Source organism: Triturus cristatus, chromosome 12 (genome assembly GCF_964204655.1).
Source record: "Triturus cristatus chromosome 12, aTriCri1.1, whole genome shotgun sequence".
Lineage (NCBI taxonomy): Eukaryota > Metazoa > Chordata > Amphibia > Caudata > Salamandridae > Triturus > Triturus cristatus.
The window spans coordinates 220,358,859-220,380,218 of NC_140595.1; the positions used below are offsets into that span (position 1 = coordinate 220,358,859).

Below are 21,360 nucleotides of genomic sequence, written 5' to 3' on the forward strand. Positions count from 1 at the left end.
CCAGGAGGCACAGTGGTGCCAGCGCAATTGCGTACTTTGATTTTGCTGCATTGGCAGCCCAGCCCTGACATTTTGGACATAGGGCATTTGAGCCCTCTGAGAAGGCCAGTTGGCCAGGGGGTCAGTGTTAGATTGGTAGGGCGCCAGGCCCTAATGTGATTTATGTGTTGCCTATGATAAATGTGATTTATGCACACTGATTTATGCCTCTAATGTGATTTCTGCTTATGAGGTTATTGCATAATGTGTTTATGCTGGTGAGGATATTATTGCCTAATGTATTTATGCTTATGAGGTTATTACATAATGTGTTTATGCTTATAAGGTTGGCGCATAATATGTTACGCCTAATGTGATGCAGATTGCATAATATGATTTATGTTGCAGGATATAATGCGGAGTAGTGACTGGTTGTGTTCTGCATTTACTATTTGTGCTTTGTGATGGTTCTGACAGTGGCCGAATTGGCCCTGTCATGTGTATATAATCCCCTGTAAATATTACCTAGTGCCACTTGGCACAGTGTATATTGTGTGATTACTATTCTAATGTGTTTATGGTAATACAAAGGCTATTTTTTTATATAACCTTGTGTGGAGTTGCTTTTGTGGTGTGCCTAGTGTGTTGCTGCTGTGTGTGTGTTGCGCAAACGCTTTACACATTGCCTGACTGCTCGTGCCAAGCTACCAAGGGGGTGAGCAGGGGTTATCTTCAGCATGTAACTACCTTGCCCTGACTAGAGTGGTGGTTTCTGCCTGGCTTAGGCGCAAGCCCTAGCCAACCAGAAATACCATTTCTAACACATCTCTACTAGCTTTTGCAGTTACTGGGTAAAAAAAAAAAAGCCATTTTATGGGCCCTTTCATTTTTCGTAACACTTTGCCTACTCTTTTGTAATGTTACATTTCTCATTCCTTCATTTTGCCACCCTCCTTCTTCTTAGACAATTTTCTATGAGCTGATAAGACTGAGAAGCTCCATTAAAGGACAAGGGAGAACATTGTTGGGTCAGTTCACTGTACTACTTTTCACTCTGAAGATCAACCATTTCCTCACACACATGGATACCCATACACATACGCATAAAAACTCACTGCTCAACTATACTCACTGCTCAACTACACTGGAAGTTAAACAATCATTGTCAAGTTTCATATTATTAAAAGATGCTTTATTTAGTAATGTTTCAAATAGTGGGCTGTCAACTACATCAGCATATTCTTAAGGTGTTCCTGATCTTGATAGCAGGTTGGTGTTTCACCAAGGGATGGACTTTCCTTCCCAGTCCAGCAGACATCCATTGTCCTTTTCAGTGAGATGGTAGAGAACATTCAGGATGCCTTTCACGCTGTCTGGTGTGGTCAAGGGGGCCTAGAAAAGGGCACACAATGTTTATTACTGTTGGTGACAATTCTGCTGTAAGATTTAGTTAAAACTGTTATATAAAAAGCCTTAGTATACATCCACAGTTTTTTGAGTTCTAATATGCAGGATGGGTACTGGTCTGATCCCTAATATCTTACATTTGTGATGAGGTAACTATTTGTTTTCTCTAGGTACATCACAAACTTCACACTTGTTCAATAGTTACATCATAAGCTGCCTCCCTGACTTCAGTGAGATCATACCTACCTGCAGTGATATCAACCACATCCCTAACTCTCTCTTCCAATAATGATAGGGCAGTGATCTAATTAACCTCTTAGGCAGTGGGGACACTCTAACCTCTCTGATACATCATATCATAATACACAAGTCCAGTGGTACAGAAAGGCTACTTAGGTCGCTAAAACATGCAAGATAGATACTACATCAATCAATCGCTTAGATTTCATCAGCCACCTCCTTAGGTGGTGGATTCCTAGTTTCTCAATTGGTAGTGGTTCTGTTTTTCTGTGGTCTCTATTACAAGTGCCTTGTTAATTAACAATAACACCTGGTTGCACAGGGCTCGCAATTACCAACCATGTAATGTTAGTCACACTCAGTAATTACCGGATGTGATACAGATGACATCATTGTTTTTTCCACTGATAATGTTCGGCAAGTCAAAACGTTTGGTGGTGATTTTGGTGCAGAAAGCACTAAAACACCATTATATGCTTCATTTTTGCAGCCTCAACCTGTAGTAGGTGCTACACTTCCCACCATTAAATATCAAATCCCAGGGTATGGGATTTAACTGTTCAGCACTATGTGAACAGAAGAGAGCAAGAGCGCATATCTATAAAAAAAAATCACACTATTCTCTCTCCCTGCGTTGATGCACTTTATGCTGCCGTGTGTCAATGCAAACACCCTTACATTATAGTGCAATGGTGTCTGCATTGTGGTCAGCATAGTTTTCATGCAGGCCAGGGTCACTTCCTGCACAAAATCTATGCTGAAAGGCAATATTCTCTGTATGTACGCTGCAGAATGCAGCACGCATGCAAAGAGGAAAAAACAAGTAGAAATAAAAATATTTCTCATTGTTACTCCAGCCACAGGGAAGCACATGATTTTGGCTGAAATTCATGTCTGCAAATCGAGGATTTGTGTCAAAATCCATGGGTGGATGCATTGGAGCGCCGATGCACCACCTGTGCAACACATCCTTGAAGCAAAATAACGCAATGTATCAATATGTGCTGAGTTGTGTTACTTTGCGTTGCAACGTACATCAACCTGTAAATTGCATTGGAATACCAACCCAAAACTTTGTGTTGTGTCTGTGTTAAAAAAGTAAGTAAATCCAACCCAAAGTGTTGGTAAATTTGAGGGTTAACTACTGAGCATTTCTTTCTAAACTGTTGATGAAAATAGTGTATTGAAAGTGCTCTGGTCCATCAAAATTGGTAAAAAATGCTTAGGATTTAAAGTCAATTTTACACTGGAGTTGGCAATTATTGTCATTTCAAGAATGTTTCGGAATTGGAAATGTTGTGGCAAATGGTTCAGTTTTGTAATGGAGCAACCATATTGTTCAAAATTGACATCAATTAAGCAGATTTGCACAAGGAAACCCTCTGTTCAAACCTCTGAATACTTTTTGGGGAACATTATTGCCGAATGTTTACTTGGCTCATTTAAAGTTTGGTGCGTTGCCTGTCAGCCCTGCAGGTTAGCAAGCACTATGGGTTCCGTTCCCCCTCGGGCCATGCGCAAATGCAAGATTTCGAGATCCCCACTTGCGACAGCTCCATTGAAAGAACTGATCCTCTACAGACCGAGCATTTGTTTTTGCAGAATAATATATCAGTGGCTTAACAAACAGGGAGTTTTCTTCCTGCGAGTCGAGGTCCTTGTGCAATTTCCCAACCAAGACTGCCAAGTCTCTCTTGGTGGCCCTCGGTAGGAAAAATGAGTGATGATCTTTTCACCCTAATTAGGCCCGATTAAAAGTTTGGCTGGCCAAGGACCACCAGACTAGCGGGGGCACAGCATTGGCAGTCTCCCGACCGCCCGATTACGAGGGCGGTCGTACTGACCTGGGACCACCACAGCCGCCAGGGAACCGCCATTCCCTGGCAGTGTTGCGGACGGTCAGGAGGCCACAATATGCTTGGGAGGATTGCTACGGTCCCGCCAAGCATATTACAAGTTTCCTCTCAGCCAGGACTTTTCAGTCCATGCCATGCAGGAAATGTTTTTGGCGTTCCCATTGAGGTGACTATTTTTCAAGGTACCACCATGGGAACACCAAAAAGAAGCCCGCCAGACACAAGAAATACTCGTAATCTGGCAGGCAGCCTCAATGCAGGATTGGCGGAGGGCCGAGCTGGCACCGCATCGCAAAACTTATAATCGGGCCCTTAGGGTGGGGAAATCTAGCCATTTCCCCACCTCTAAATGCAGAGGAAGGACCAAGATTTTGACACAACGGTGTATTTACCATTTTATGGTGGATGCACCATTTTATCTTGAAATGAACCCTGCATTGAGCGATGCACATATTAGTTCTAGCTCTACATTATGGTCTAGTTTCTACAATGTTATATTGATTCACATTTCCCAATGTCCACAATTATGCAACACTGCACTGATGTGTCCAAATTCAAATATGATGCAGTAAAGCATCTTACTAACTTGCTTTCAGAACACACATTAATGCATACAATTTCCCTATTTCCACTGGGTTGTACTTATTACAATTTGACTGATTTTCTTTTTAACAGTGGGCATTTGTTGCAGTGTGATTCACACTGCAAGTACACTTCTGGTAAGAGATGTCACACTAAGATTGGAACATGTGACATACAGATTTCAAACACAATGACTTTAAAGAAAAACTAACAGCAAGCTTGAAGAAATGCCAGAATAAAAGTGATTTAAAAAAAATAACATACTCTATAACGTGATATAGCAGATTATTTCAAAGGAAATTTCTGACTGGTAACTTTTAAAACACATTGGGCTATTCAAATTGGCGATTAAAGGACTGGTATTATAGATAAGTTGACAGGGTGCTGTGGTTTGGAGCCTGACCAAGGTGGAGGCTCCTCACTGAGCTCCAGCGCATATCTCGATGCTTCCTATCAATCTGAAGCAGTGAACACTACATTGGAGTCTTAAAAATGGGGATGTAAACTCTTCTTCGGATTTCTCACCTGCCGATATCAGAATTTGACCCAAAATAAGAATTACAATTGATGTAATGAGAGTTTTGCTCCGATAAGACCTTCATATGATGGCAGCCTCTGGCAGATCAGCCAGCCTGCCCCGAAGCCTACTTCGCCCTGCAATTGACCTCCTTCGGCATTCCAGCTGCTGCTTCAACCTTACGGAGGCTGCTCTGACTAACAAAAGACCTGAGTGATCTGTGCGGCTCGAGTGTGTGTGCATCTCGAGTGTGTGTGCTGGTAGCGTTGTGGAGCCATTGTAGAGCCAGTGCATATTCACGGCCCTAGGGGCATATCTGCAAGGGCCGGCGATAATTATCGCTAAGCGCACTTAGTGCTAGGATAATTATCGCTGGCTATCGTGGAATTTTATCGCTGAGATAGCGTGCTATCAGCAACGCTTATCTCAAAAGCGATAAAATTCCTTACGCTAACAGCCAAAAGTGAGATTATCGCTGGAAATCCAGCGATAATCTCACACATTTTGGCGTTAGCTTGCTGATAAGGCAGGGCATACTTAGCCATTATATCCACCTTACATTGGATATAATGGCTAAGTCAGGGTGAAAGCAGGCGTAAGGAAAGTAGCGTTAACTGTGGTTAGTGCTACTTTTCTTATCGCTATGCCTGTTAGCGATTCCCTTGACAATTGGAGAAATGTTGGTTAGCGACATTTCTCCAGGTATTTTGGGACGGAACGCCCACTTTGCATCTCATTAGAGATGCAAAGGTGTGCGTTATGGGAAAGGGAGCTGAAGTAAGGAATCACGCGTTAGCGTGACCTTGATGATTAAGCGATAAAATTATCGCCGCTTTTCTTCCGAAAACGGATGCTAAAGCGGCGATAATTTTTCATTGCCAGCTTGCTAATATGCCCCCTAGTCTCACTCTCGGTCTCTGCCGTACGGAACCACAACAGAGAGAAACAGGGCAGGACAGGACCTCCCGGAGGGATATCGGACTAACTGCCCGCCCTGGCCTTGCCTCCACCTAGGCTTTCACCGCACGCCGTTTCCAAGGCGGCTAAGGTGGCTATGGCTCCAAGGCGCCCCTTGTTGAGCTCCACAAGCATCACAAGCACCACAAGTGCAAGAGCCATACTCGGCCCTCGCAGAGCGCAAGCCCCGGTGATCCGTGGAGGAGGCACGGCTAGGAATGGGTGCAGCCTGCGGTCTGCTTGTTTGTGCCCCACTCATTTGTGCCCCACCCATACCTGACCGGCCGGAGGACAGCACCCCGAGACCTGGTGCAGATTTGCCGCATACAGTCCTCTTCCTCTCTGAGGTGAACAATTCCCACTAAGGAGGTGGAGGCGTCCTGGAAAAACAGCCTGACCCAGCCCGCTCCACGCTTGTCCAGGTAATGGGGGGTACTGGTGGAGAAGCGTTGAGGAGTTTCCGAGCTCCTCTTGCTTTTTCTTTTAGCGCACAACAGGACAAATCTCAAACTATGGCACTGAGGCTACCGGGCAAGATCACCAGAAGCAGGAAGCAGGGAAAGGCAGGCTGCAAGGAGAGATCACTGTGACTACTGGGCCACATCAGAAGAGGCGACAGAGGACTCAGCTGCAATATCCCAGACGTGTGCACCAACTAGGTAATGATTACTAGCTACCTGCTCCAGGCGTGTACCTCTGGTGAGAGGAGGGAGGTTGCGCGACACTATCCGACTTCTTCCGAGCACCACCCTCTATCCCTCACCCATCACTACTCTACCCCCACTGCCCAAGTGTGTAAATATACTGGAAAAACCCAGCAAAAACCCAGTAAGTACACGCAATAAGGGGAGAGAGTAATAAGAACAGCCAAAAAAAGGAAGAACAAAAAAGGAAAAAACAGCAGATCAGCAGCCGGATCTGGTCGACACATCACATCATTATTGGTGTAACATAGGTGCAGTTCAATATGGCCTTAAGCAGCAAGCTAGCAAACAAGTGGGCAAGCAAGTAAAAAGCAAGCTGCAAAAAAGCAATCATCAAGCAGTCAACACTCATCTAAGCATACGAGGAGTCAAGGAACCTTAAGTTAGCAACAAAATGAGATCCGGGAGAGAGAGACAGTCACTTCAATACTCAACAGAAGGAAAACAAAGAGCAAAAGTCTCAATGAAATTACAAACAAGGAAAACATTCAGATGGAAGAGAGTGGCACACCCCACCACTCGATTTTGGTAGATGTAGATCATATTCCTCCCGCTAAAGTTACAAAAAGGGGCTACCAGCCTAACATCTACACAAAATTCTCATTTATGAGGAATGCAGGGGCTGTACTATGTTCAAGTAACAAAAGTCTTAACGGCCTCCCTTCCCTCCTGTTCCTAGTGGTGGCAAACTAACTAGGCATCAAAGCAGATAAGACAGAGCCAGTAACTGAGGAGAACACAAACAGGGCTAAAAACGCTCAATGCTCAAGCGGCTACCAAGGAGGGATAGTCCAAGAAAAGGGTAACGCTGAACTAGCAAATGGAAACTTCATCGCACCTTACTCTACAATAGCAGCACTCAGGTTTAACCTGACAACTGCAAGTTACAATCATAAAGGTAACACACTCTCTGCTCTGAACAAGCCCGGCTTAGGTTTACCCCTTGAACTAACTGCCATAATTCTGCCAAGAAGCACAAGTGCCACCCCCAAAAAAGTTCAAACGCCCCGTTCAACTTTGACTTCCTCATCTACAACTTACAAGGCGGCACCTACAACGACCCTAGCAAGCCCTGTTTACGGCTCTGTGTCAGCATGTAACAGAGCTTGTTTTAAAGAGGAACAAAAACAAACTATTGACGAAGCTCTCCAGCCACAGGAGCCACCGGAGGCAAAGGGTCTATCTCACACCTGTCCAGTGACAGATCAGGAAACATTGTACACCTTAATCACCCCTGGTGTACCTAAGACTTTACAGGGCAATGAAAACATGGATCCACAGCGCAACAAGTCAGTTACTGCTAATTGCACCAGCTCTGGTGTTTTGGGCATAGCACTTAATCAATCCTCAAACTGCCCAGCAGCCAACAACAGGGACCAAGAAATGGGAAGTATAGAGGACCCCAATGGCGAAGCAGCCAATACTATTGTCCATACAACACATGAACAGGAAAGGCTGGGAGCTGTATACACTTCAAGCTCTGCGCAGGCGGATGCTAGTAACGCTCACCAAATTCACATTAAAGAAGTGAACCGAATGGGAACAGAAACTCTGGTCATCTTTATTAAACACCATGGAATTATCAATCAAATCAAAGCAGCATCACTCCGATAAGATGGACATTCAATTATCTATCCTTAACTCCATAGCCACTTATGTCTCTAACATCGACCAAAGATTATCAGATATGAATAACTTGATTAAAAGGGCTCAGGCAGAAACACCACTAATACAAACACATTGCACCTGTGTTACCATAGTAGACAAACTCTCCACACTCCAAACTGCAATGGGGGACCTTTAAACAGACATTAAGAAAGTATCAAATACAGCAACTGCATCGGCTCAAGAGGACCAATAAAATGGCCCCACAGAGGGATCAACTGGCAGCACAGAGGTGCCGACCAACAAGGGTCGAGGGAAAGGACCCATAAAGGATCCCCCCCAAAGAAATATGGGCACTTATCACTTAAACTTCAGAAGGACTTAAACAGCTAATGCGACAGCGGATCACATAAGTAAAAATGTCCAAGATGAGAAAGCCAGTGCTAAAGGGGCGACTAGGAAATAACGAACACTTTAAGGCAAGTGAATACATCAGAGCTCTAGAGCACACAGATCGCCCGCTGGAATTTGAGGAAGTGCAACCAATAAAAGAGGAAATACATTTATCAGAGTTGATTAACGATGCAGGTAAAGGGGTCCTAAAACATAGTCGGAAACAGAGGAGGAAAGGAAGAAAGAGCAAGAATGACATAATGGACTATTTTCAAACAGGTAGTACAAGACCAAGAACAAAAAGTCCAGCACACAGTGAATTTTGCAGACCACTGACCCCAAAAGTGGGCCACAAATTGAACCCATTAGTCACATCGACCACAGGGGGCAAAGAATCCGAGCAGAAAGGGGTGGAAGTTGATTTGCCTAAACTTACCCTTAAAGCATCAGATGGCAACAAAAAGACCGCAAGTAGCAGCATCCCCGTCATTTCAATTAACGCTAGGGATGCATATCCAGAATTTACAAGGAAAATCATTCCCAGCATTATGGAAGGCCAAGTAGTCCAAGTTGACCCTCCAAATTCTCACTCCGAAGAGGGGCAAGCCACCGAGGCTAAACCCCCAACTACCAACCAGCCACAATTTAAAAGCCATACTATTCTGCTCATTCTTGAATATAAGTCCAGAGACTAGGGGGACATCCTCAATAGAGGGAATATTCTACGAATACTTCAATCAATCAGCAGCCTGGTGGACATAAGCCCATACGACTTGGGAAAAATAGAGTTTCACATCTTTAAACACCTCTCAGATCATGAAGTAACAAAGGCAACTTGGACCTCAGATGAAAGAGTGATGAGAATACTGGAAGAAGAGGTCCAACTAAAGGCCTAGGAAATTAAAATACAGCTCTATCAAAAGCCAGGCTAACCAGATCCCTTGCTACCAATCAGACACAAGCAAGCAACCCCATGTATTCGATCTTTGGGTAGGCAGACCCAATCCATGCTAAAAGGGGCACACAGCACAGACGCACTGCTGACAGATTCAAAAGATCAGGGCCTAGCAACCAGATCGGAAGACTTGACCGGACTAGCGAGGACAATAAACCCACATGGCAAGAGCACTTGAGTCAGAACAAAACAACCTCCAGTAGGTGACTACCAGCTATGACTCTGCTCCTGGAATATAAACGGACTAGGAAACAAAACAACGGAAAGAAAGCTTCTGGTTTACTTCCAAGGCTTCGACCTTATTCTATCAAGAGACATGGCTAGACAAACCTTTTCATTTACATGGCTTCAAAACACATCACTTCCCAGCAGTAAAAGGTGCCAAATTTGGGCACCTGAGGGGCGGATTAACAATCTATTTGTCAATTAAGAGCATAATGGTGACCAAGGATGTAGATACTAAGATAACCTCAACAAATGGAATAAAAGCTTTCAGAGTGGATATAGGTGATGGCAACACAAAATACCAAAAAATAGTATTAAACACATACCTCTATCCACGCGATAAAATCAGTGGAGTCAAACTTGTGGGATCCGAAATAACAAGATTGCTCTCAGAAGAATCGACGTCTAACTTTCTGCTGACAAGTGATTTTAATATGCATTTATTAGGGCCCTCAAAGAAAGGATGAACTACTGGAGGAACAATTTATGGCCTGGAATATCCCACGCCAGGAAGAGAGCAAATGGAGAAGTCAATCAAGACTAGCTAGGAATTTCACAAGGGATATGGAGCTTTGAAGCACTCATTAGGTGTTTTCCAGGAGACCAATCCCCGGTGGCTACATTTCACAATGCTGCTGCCAGTCTGCTAATAGATTACACCTTCGTAACCCTACTGTTTATTCGAAAGATTGCAGGCTTTCAGATAGGGACACAAGACCAAAGTGACCATCTACCACAGGAAATAACTATGAACACATTTAATTCAATACTAGCCCGGCCAGTGGAGGATCATGACTCCATTTATACAGTGAACTTTAGGAGGATAAAATGTAAAGCCAACGAACCAGAAAAATTGCAGGATTCAGCAAAGGCACATTGGGACAACCTGGAGGATGCAGCTACAAACGTGTTAACACGCTGGGGAATTTTCACCCAAAAATTAGGAGAAATACATTGAGCAAGTGAAGGGCCCCGTTCAACACCTAGGGAAACTCTTCAAAAACAGATCTCCTCTCAATTATCAGAAAACCTACATAATCATCTCTCCATCTTAAAGAACTCCATCTCAAGGGAGCTCAGGAAAGCAATAAACGAAACATTACGGAGGCTCCGTTGAACAGGACCAGATCCCATCATTCAGAATGATCTAATGCATGCAAAAGCTAGCAAGAAAAGGATAATCTGTTAAGCTAAAAGGGAAGAGGTTAATAAACTGTGGGTCAAGCTACTGTATGACTCAAAGACTAACAATAGTGCAAGATTCTGGCGTACAATAAACAGCTTAGAATATCCAAACGTACAAAGAGTCAACTCACATTTAACGGAAGCAGCCTGAGCAACCCACCTTTTGCAACATTTCAACTCAGAACAGGAAGGACTTAGGATTGGGAAGCCAAGATCCAGCTACATTCTCGGAGATACATTGCCTGATCAAGCTACTCCATCAGTAACCAAATCTCTCTTAATTTCAATCAGTCAGATTAAAAACAGGATTGCAAAAAGCAAACAGGAAGGCACGTCAGGTCCTAATGGGATTCCACCGATTCTATTTAAAAAAGACCCAGACTACTAGGCGGCCGCACTACTACCGCTGTTTGAACAGATCTTAGGAGGAGAAAGCATACCGGATTCCTGGAGGGGGTCCATTATATCCCCCATATGCAAAAAGGAAGCAAAAAGCTACAGGTCGGTAGTATTAATTGATCACAATGTCAAATACTACGCCGGCCTTCTCCTGGATGATCTTATAGATTGGACAACCGAAAAATCAACCATCCCCGTCAATCAGATGGGCTTCTGTAAGGGCATGGGAACTACGACAAACATACCCGCCCTTTCTTTACCAACAGATGCTGTCAAAGCAGCAAAGTTGCCACTTTACATGTGCTTTATCGACTACTCATCGGCTTTCAACAACATAGACAGGAATAAACTTTGGGCCAAACTCGATAAAAGAAACACAGCATTTTCTCTCTTAAACCAGTTGATTTTCTTACAAACTGATACTTGGGTTCAAATGAAGCTAGGAGATGGCAACTCCGTGTCTAGAAAAATATCAACTACAAAGGTCTTGAAACAGGGGTGTGTGTTGGCCCCGACGCTGTTCAATCTGTTTATGGCTGATTTATCGACGGAATTGGACAAATGCAAATCACATGCCCCAAGGTCGGGAGGGCTTTCACTTTTCAACTTAGTGTACGCAGACGATCTTGTACTGATCAGCCAAACCCCGATCGGACTTCAACATGTATATAGTCGTTTACATTGCACGCGTTTACGATGTGGTCCTTACAACAACTGCATTGTTACATCGCAGTACCATTACAACGCAAGTCGTTACGACTTGCTCTAGGGGTGTGCTGGACTTAGGAATAGTATCATTTACTATTCCAACTTCAGTGTGTGCAACAGTAGGGAAGGTGTTGGAATAGTAAATTATACTATTGCAACTCCAGTGTGTGCAACAGTAGGGAAGGTGTTGGAATAGTAAATTATACTATTGCTTAGTTTAGAGCGCCCCCAGAGCAAGTCGTTGTAATGGCTTGCGTTGTAATGGTACTGCGATGTAACAACGAGGTCATTGTAACAACCGCGTTGTAATCGCATGCATTGTAACGCATGTGATGTGATGGCTGTTTCCCCCTCAACATCTAGACGCAACCAAAAGCTATTCTGCTAACAATGGTCTAAGCATCAACCTAGATAAATCCAAGGTAATGTGACTAAATCCAAAAATGAAGGCATCTAGTCACTGTTGGCATTTGGCTGAGGAATATAAGTTCCTGGGGGTGATGGGCATGTTCAAGGCGCAAAAAAAAGCCATCAAGAGAAGAGGCAACTCAATTGTGGTAGCTTTAAAAAAAAAACATCAAACATAAAACTGCCGGTCCAAGCCTCAGGCCACTGCTCCAGGTACTATAAGCAAAACTTATCCCAACTATTACTTATTGGAGTGAGTATCTGATGGGAAGAGCTGTGGGCACTTTGGACAGCGTAGTCTTAAAATCAGTAAGAATGATAATCCAAGAAATCGCCTGCAAAGGTGCCTTTGTTAAGTACTGGCACAAAATTAAAAGGGCCGACCCTGGAACGCTGAATGCCTACATATGGAATAAAATACACTCAAAGAAGGAATGTGCAGCAATGTCCTATTTGAGAGCTTCGATAAATCGTTTGGGCCTTGTGGCTCTTTGGGAGGTCGCAGGGACGCACAATAGCTTTAAAAAACTTGTAAACAAGAAAGTGAAAAGGTTGTCTATGGTGGCAGACAAGACAGCGCTGAAAGAAAGGGCCCATGGATGGTTCACCCTGCAGAGCTACACCAAGCCCTCTCCTCAATCATATTTAGGTGCTCGATTTACCAGGAGAACAAAGGAAAAAGATCTTCATTTTTGAATGGGCATTCTACTGACTCTGCTGTACCTCCCACCCTGGGAATAAACACAGACACTGATTACCTGGCTCCTGTGTGGGAAAGCGGAAGAGAATGTCTTACACCTATTGTAAATCTGTGGAAAGCTGCAATTTGAATGCCAATTGTTATTAAAGCCCATCTTTAAAATCAAGGGGAAAAGATCCTGTAGGCAAGCAGTGAAAGCATGCTTTGGCGGTACAGATGTTCAGCTGACGTGCCGCTGCCGCTTTGTACGATACATGGAGACAGGGGGGAAAAATCCTAAGAACAAGTAGCTAGTAATTTCCCTAATTGCAAAAGATCCCCACAATGACGCTGCTCTGGCAACAACAAGCTATTAGGCGGTAAGCCCTATCTAATTCAAAGCCATCCAGTAAGCCGGACAGCCTTTGCTTTGTACCCATTGTACAACCTCTGCAAAGCCAAAAACCTCAAACCCCACCCCCCCTCCTTTTTTGGCTCATCTCATTTTTATGTTTTTACAGTTGTGCTCCGACTCAACACTTTGAACATCCAGAACTATCTGGACCTGGTACCAAAAGCTTGTTGTACAAAGCCCTCTAGCAAAACACCATCCAAATAACAATCATGTATGTTGTTGCCCTCCCTTTCTTTTAGAGCGACAAGCAGTGACTTTTATACTACTGAATTATGTATCTCTGTACCCTATCCCTCTTTTTTACTCTCCATTTAAGAAAAATACACAATTTTAAAATGTAACATTTCATTGCAATGGTTTTAATCACCCATGCAAATAAAGTTATCTATCATCTTCTTACAATGCACCATGCACTTTATGTGCTAGCAAAAAACACGCAATTTAAAACTGTCTAAAATGAAGAATGGCGGGGCATATTATCAAGCCAGGTGATAAAACTATCGCCGCTTTAGCGGCAGAAAACTGCAGCTAAAACGGCGATAAGGGGCTTGATAATATGCTCTATGGAATTCCAATTGAAGCCCATGTTAAACATGGAGGACATCTAACATGGGCTTCAATTGGAACTCCATAGAGCATATTATCAAGGCCATTATCGCCGTTTTAGCGGCAGTTTTCTTCTGCTAAAGCGGCGATAATTTTATCGCCTGGCTTGATAATATGCCCTGGCGTTTGTTCTTACCTCGCTCTTTTTTGCACATTGAATTAACTCTTAGACAATGCACTTGTTAAGCTGCTATTTAGGATTGAAATTTGTGTGACAATTCTAGTTAGCAAATGCACCTAGGGTTTCAGTAAACCAGGTCAATGTCAACTCACCGCTCTTTGGCGGGTCCCTGGATTCCCCGGCTCCTCCGGACTTCGGCCACCATATTGGGGGTAGTTTTCCTGGACGCCGGGCGGCGCCAGATTGTGCGAGCAGACCAGCTGTCACAAGGACACGCTGGCCTGCATATAAAGCGACCCTTCTACGCGCAGCGTTTTGCGCGCAGCGTTTTGCCGTAGTGACGCCGGAGTCACGCCAGAGTCCAGCCCGTCTGCGCCCGTCAGCGTCCCGGAGGTGAACGGAGCGGCGGACGGGGCTGTATCATTGCAATTACCAACTCCTGCTGCCACTATGGTATGTTATACGTCGCTCGAGCTTCGGTCTTTGCAAAAGGTGTCCTGCGCTTGTTGCAAAGTCTTTCCCGGCCGATACAGGGGTAAGAGACGATGTCCTGGTTGTGGTTGGTTCCCAAGCAATGCTCCGGCCACTATACCAAATAGGGAGGTGGACAGTGTGAAGCATCTCTGTCTGCTTTTAAATACTAGATCAATGCGCAGACATGCTCAGGATATCTATGATCTCCTGACCACTGAAAAACCGTTATGTCTGATGTTGACAGAGACATGGTTAGGGGATTCTTCTAATCCCGACATAGCTACAGCAATTCCCCCAGAATACAATATCTTCAGGCAAGATAGATCGGAGGGGAGGGGTGGGGGTGTGGCACTTGTAGTGAATAAACTCGTCGCATGCTCCATTATTCCCATGGATGCCATCACAGGATCTGAATCCCTTGCTTTCTCTATAGCATTGGCGCCTCATCAATCTCTTAAAGGGCTTTTAGTTTACAGGCCCCCTGGACCGTCTGGATCCTTCTTTGACGAGCTCCAGTCGGCAATTTCGGCGCTGGTTCTGAGAGCTGAGCACTGTGTATTGGCCGGGGATTTTAATTTCCACATGGATGAGGGATTGGACCCTGACACGATCAAATTGACTGATGTCACGGCCCCCCTAGGTCTGGCCCCCTACCTCTCTGGACCAACGCATGACAAGGGTCATACCTTGGATCAGGTCTTTTCCACGTCCCCCATAGAGGTGCTGGCACTTTTGCCGGTGCTTTGGTCAGATCATAGGCTGGCCAAATTTTATGTACTGGGCATAAAGAAACCATCGAGCACTGCTCCTAGGCAGCAGGGACGTGCTCTTAGGGCGTATCATCGGGTGACTCCTGAAATGTTGGCTCAGGCATCTCTTGATCATCCCTGCCCTCTTACGGGAGACCTGGAGAGGGATTTAGAGTCCCTGCAGGCGTGGTTAACGGATAGGCTGAATGATCTAGCCCCTGAGATGGCCCCCCGATTAATATCTAAGCGGGTCTCGGCCCCCTGGTTTACTGAAGCACTGTCGGCTTCTCGACGGCAGTGCAAGGTGGCTGAAAGGGCTTGGCGGTCACAGTATGATCCCGCGGCCAGGCTTGTCTACATGATAGCGGTTAAAGCATACCATCAGGATATCCTCCTTGAAAAAAAAGGCTATTTGGCAATGAGGATAGAGGCTGCCTCTAACTCCTGCAAGGAGATTTTCACGATCGTTAGGGAATTTACGGCCCCACGACATAATTCGACCCAGGCCGCTCCTTCTGAGTCGTGGGTTTCTGCCCTTGCCAACTTTTTTACCACCAAGATTAAACTGATCCAGGACTCTCTTCCCTTGAGGGTGGCTGAAGTACCTCCCAGCTCTGAGGACGGCTCAGTTCCGTTGGCCCCTTTGGGCCCAGTCCGGGCAGATTTTCCGCCAATCTCAGTTTTCTCGTCATTAGCACTTATGGCCAACCTTAAATCTGGGTCGCCTCTTGACCCATGCCCGGCCAAATTCCTGGCGAAAATGGCTGAAGTTGTAAATCCATTGGCGAACCAACTTTTGAATCTCTCCTTGAGTCAGGGGGTGGTCCCGCAGGCATGGAAGCAGGCGATAGTTATTCCCCTTCTCAAGAAGCCTGGCCTGGACCCTGAGGCTTTGGCCAACTATAGGCCTATCTCTCTTCTCCCTGCGCTGGTTAAGATCTTGGAGAAGCATGTGCACATCGTGCTTTCCAATTTTTTGGAATCTCACAATTTGCTGCACCCTACTCAATCTGGCTTCCGCCCCAATTTAAGCACCGAGACGGCGCTTTTGGAGGTGTCCGAAGCCATTAAAGAGGCACTGGACTCGGGGGGCAAAGCTATGCTCGTAATGCTTGACTTGTCGGCGGCCTTTGACACCGTCCCCCATGAGGGTCTCCTCGCCAGACTTCATGAGATCGGTCTGAGGGGGACGGTGCTCAGCTGGTTTAGATCATTCTTGGCTGGCCGTCGACAAACGGTCTGGGTCTCACCCAGCTCTGCCGTGATGCCGCCTTTGGGAGTCGGAGTTCCGCAGGGCTCTGTGCTGAGCCCGACTCTTTTCAACATCTTTATGACCCCTTTGGCGGCATTGGCGGAGTCTTTTGGGGCCCAGATCGTATCCTATGCCGACGACACCCAGCTCCTCTTTACGTGCAGGAAAGGAGAAGATTTTGATGGAGAGAGTATCCGTGAGTGCCTTGGGGCTGTTTTTAAATGGTTCCAGCTTAACAGCCTCAAGTGCAACTCAGATAAATCTGAGGTACTCTTCTTCGGATGTCCATCTGACCCAGATTGGCAGGAATGGTGGCCTGTTAATATGTTCCCTCCAGCGTGCTCGTCCCAGCTAGCAAAGAATTTGGGGATCAAGATTGATAATGGTCTGACGTTAAGATCTCAGATCCTTGGTCTTACGGGAACATGTTTTGGCCTCCTCAGGATGCTCCGTAAGTTCCTTCCTCTGCTCTCAGAAGATCATAGGAAGACGACGGTGCAGGCCTTAATTCGTTCAAGACTGGACTACTCCAACGTCCTATATCTTGGCCTGCCGGAAGATCTCCTGCAACGGTTGCAGGTGGTCCAGAACTCGGCCGCGCGGGCCATCTTTGGCCTGTATAGGCGAGCCAGAGCCTCTGGTCTCTTGCAGTCACTCCACTGGCTGCCTATCCGGAAACTGATAGTTTTTAAGGCCTTGACCTTGGCTCACAAGGCTCTCCACGCTTCGGGAGCAAAATATCTCCAAAGGAGGCATGCCTTTTACCATCCGGCCCGATCTCTGAGGTCTGAATCATTGTTCCTTGCTGTGGTCCCCCGAGTAAAAAGGGCTCGCATTGGAGGTCGCTCTTTTAAGCTGCTGGCGCCACAGCATTGGAATACTCTGCCTTTGGTATTACGCAGCACCTCTAATTTGCTGACTTTTAGGAAGGGCCTCAAAACTTGGCTTTTTGCCCTTTAGTTCGCTTTTCTTTCTTTCTGCTGGGCCCGTTTTATTCTATTGTGTTGTGTTATTCTGCTACAGGTTGTCAATAAAAGCGCCGGGACACTCTATGGAGTAGCCGTGCGCTAGTAAAGACTAAACTAACATAACATAACATAACAATGTTTATATTGCTCATTTTACACATTGAATCAGCTGCCTTATTTTTCACATCTGATTACCTTCAATCAAAATTTTCATTACGCTCCATTTTAAGATTGAAGATTGTGCTTTTAAGCTTTTTAGCGAACAATTAATGCATACTGCTCTGATTATCTCGGCACAAGGAATTAATGTTTGATGATATGTTAATCAAGTTGTTTTTTTAATTATGAACCTTCTGTACCATGTTTTTATTATGTTAAAATTGTTAAGGTTTTAATTAACTAAACAATAAAATCTACTTATTTACTTAATGTGCGGCTCCCTACTCGAGGTGCTACCTTCAGGAACCTTTTCAGATCTTGGGCTCACGTATGGCCCTAGTGAGCAGTTGGCTCACACAAGTTGATAATTTAGTGCCACCCACCTTGGAATACCTGCCGATGCCTCACTGGATAGCTCTATTCCCAGTGGGGTTCCAGCTGACAGGCTGGTAAGTCCTCATACTTATCATTTTGGCAATCCAAGCCACCCTCCCTGGCGGCATTGGGGAAACCCACATATTCTTGAAGCCTCTCTATGCTAGCGACGATCAGTTTCTTTGCTATCTGCCTTCGCATTTCGGGTCCTACTTTCTGGAGCATGACCAGACCAGCACCTAGCATTATCCGGGCCGACCAATTTTTGTCTGCAGAACTGTATTTGCCTTCTCACGCAACCACTGGTCACCGGAGCAACTTTTCCAACTCACACTCTCTGCAACTATTATATTTCAGACACCTCCTCCCATACTTACCGGATAAGCATGTGGGGAGCGCTCTGGTTGGTATTGAACAGTGGTCCTACCCAGGGGCGGCTGGTGGAATTTGAATTTGGTGGGACGTAATCACACGGGGTCTCTCGGCAACCATAAAAATACCCACACATACAAAACTTTGCAATGCGAGAACTTTTGATTCCTGTCCGAGATTGCAGTTCATCATAGAGAATAACATTCAGCATAGCAAAACAGCAGTGTGCAGTGCATGCCCACATATCCATCAATAATATAATATAACATAGCCTGGCATAATTCAATATACTGTAACATAGCAGCGCTACATGGCCAAATCTGTGCAGCATAACTGCGTACACGCACACACAAATCCCCTCATGGTGTAACTTAATATAAACGCGTGCAATTTTGCAGAACAAATGTCAGCATAACATAACAGCAAAAGGCATAGTTATAAGAGCGCAGCTTTACATGATAGGTGACTGTTCCTTATATTCACACTTACCTACATCTATAACAAAGTGAACTAACATAACCTATCTAGCATAGAGTAACATGGCAGCACAAAGGTAGCATTAGGTAGGAGTTCACAATAGCGGTACTAGTGGATGCTGCAGCATTGCATAAACGCATAGGGCAACAACAAAGCTCACAGAGGATTAGTAATTTTTTGTCATGGAAGCAAACTACCAAATAAGTAACATACGCAACTGAATTATATTTTAGGCGCTTACTGCTCAAGACGAGATTGGGCCCCTCTGCGTCCAAACTTCTCTACCTCGCAGAAACACGCACACACTGTGTGAACACAGACACTCATACACCTGACGTGGACTTAGATGTCCACACCCAGCGTATTTATTCCAACAACCCATATGCACGAAACGCCATTAAGTTACTGGTACGGTAACTGAAGCGGCATCTCCCATCTGTACACAGATATCTGCCCTGCACTTTGGACTCGGAGGTCCATAACCGAGGCTTGGGCAACACTCCAGCTCACACATCTCTAATTGGTTTATCAGCTGGCTTAATCACCTCGGTCATATAAACACTGAGCAAACCGTGCCGTCCGTTGCTAGTTTCCCAGAAGAAAGTCAATTGTCCTTATTGCAGTAGACACCACTTCTATTTTTCCATTTCAAGCACTGGACGAGACACAGCGGTGCAGTGAGCGATAGTCAGTAGTGTGGGAAGAGGCGAACAAAGGGAGTGAAAGCTGTAGGAGCTAGAAGGAGGAAGGAGGCAAAGAGACGAAGAATAAGATGGGGTAGGAGTGACAGCTAATGAATCACTGAGTGATAAGAGAGAGTTGGTAGTCTGACCGGAGTGTGGGACAAAAGATGAAAAACAGACGTGGGATGAAGGAAGTGACATCAAGGAGAAGGGACATGGAATGACACGAGTATGGAGCCAGCAAGTCACAAGACAGAAAGAAGCAAGGTGCCAGCCAGCAGTGTATATGGGGCAGTGAGTGACATCTATAAGGAAGTATAAAACAAGAGGATGCACCCAGATACAGCAAGTAATGGGGGGCTGGGAGTGGCAGAGGGTGAGCTAGCGAGTGAGAGGAGAGTGGGGTGAGAGATAAGGGGCAGGGTGAAAGCCTGGATTGGGAAGCCGGGAGAGACAGTAGAGGGGAGGCAGGAAGTGGCTGCGCAGACATGTAAGTCGGTGGGTGTCAGGGAGTAAGTCTCAGGCGGTCAGGGCAGGCTGGGCGTGGCTGCGCCGTTGTGCTCTAGCTGGAATCCCACAGCTGTTGTTGCCCTCTCTCCTGCCCTCTTCACACCACTCGGAAATGCCAGCATGCTCTCTGTGAACGATGGCGCAGGACGTCACACCTCACACGTAGCCCCCGGCGCTCTTCGATGAATACATCTCCAGTGATTCTCAGCTGCCATCTGTTGCCCGCCTCTGTGCCCAGCGCCCCCTCCCGGACTGGGAGCACCTTTCTTGACTGGAGTAAAGTGAGGCCAAATTCCCACAGTTTGTTTTCGAAGACAGCAGCGATTCCTCTTCTAACTCGTGCACTTACACAACCCCCCTCCCTACTAGTGGCCGTTTCACATTTAGAAAAGAAAACTTGCTGTCGTAATTTGACAGAAGTAGTATGAGATAAGAGATAAGACCACATCCTACTCCATCTGTCATCTTAGTGAGACTTGTGAGACGGTGATCTAACTTCTGTCTGCCTTTGCCCTCACCTGCTCCCTCCATCATGTCAAAGTCTATGGATCATAGGGAGAAGGAGGGTAAGGCGTCCCTGAAAAGATCTAAGTAAGAGCCTCCGGTCCCTGGCTCCTTGATTAAAGGCAAAGCTGATCAGTCTTTGACGTTGGAAGCCATTTTGAAAAAACTGGAAATGTGCACGAGGCAACGCAGAGCACTAAAAGTGACACAGATCTGTTGCAAGTTGAGGTTGCTGACATTATAAAGAATCTTAAGGAACTGAACATAAGGATTACCAACACGGAAAACAGAATTAGCACTGTCAAAGACTGCAACAATCTACATTCCAAACAACTCACAAAATCTGAACCTCTAATCAGCAGCCTGATAAACAGCATCACTGATTTGGAGAACTGCAGGAGATGGAGTAATCTCCGAATTCTTAACCTGCCACAGGGCACTGAGGATGGGGCCAGATCAAAAATTGCATTGTTAAAGGAGTGGACAATATTGACCTTGAACACCTCCTTTCTTAGAAACGTTGAACTGGAAGGTACCCACGGCGTGCCATCGTTCAAGCCCAGGAATTTGATCTCTCCAAGACCGCTGATATTTAAACCACTGAGACACCAACACTAAGAACTCCTCCTGGCCCACATGAAAAGGTCAGATCAATTACATGGCAAGGCGGTAGAATCTCTATCTCACAGGATTTTGGCAGAGGCACAGTCACTGGACGAAAAGACTTTCTGGCATTAAGGAAGATGCTCATTGCCAAATATATAAGGTTTTCCTTGCTGCCCCACGAAATTACAATCATCTTTTAGGGCCTACCTATGCTTTTAAACCAACTAGCTGACCTGGACCAGTTTGTAGGGAGTAAATCAGAATACAGATGGAACATGATCCTAGTCAGT

The 21,360-nt window shown here is 45.4% G+C and overlaps 1 protein-coding gene across 2 annotated transcripts in view; it reads right to left on the reverse strand.

The window, feature by feature from the left end:
* Positions 1–1,149: 1,149 nt before the first annotated feature.
* LOC146775742 (uncharacterized) overlaps positions 1,150–21,360 on the reverse strand; it is a 194,690-nt gene continuing 174,479 nt past the window's right edge. For both annotated transcript variants that reach the window (XM_085637456.1, XM_085637457.1), the window contains one exon: positions 1,150–1,371. In XM_085637456.1, coding sequence (XP_085493582.1) covers positions 1,258–1,371 — 114 coding nt within the window. In that variant the 3' untranslated portion in view covers positions 1,150–1,257. The remainder of the gene's footprint in view (positions 1,372–21,360) is intronic.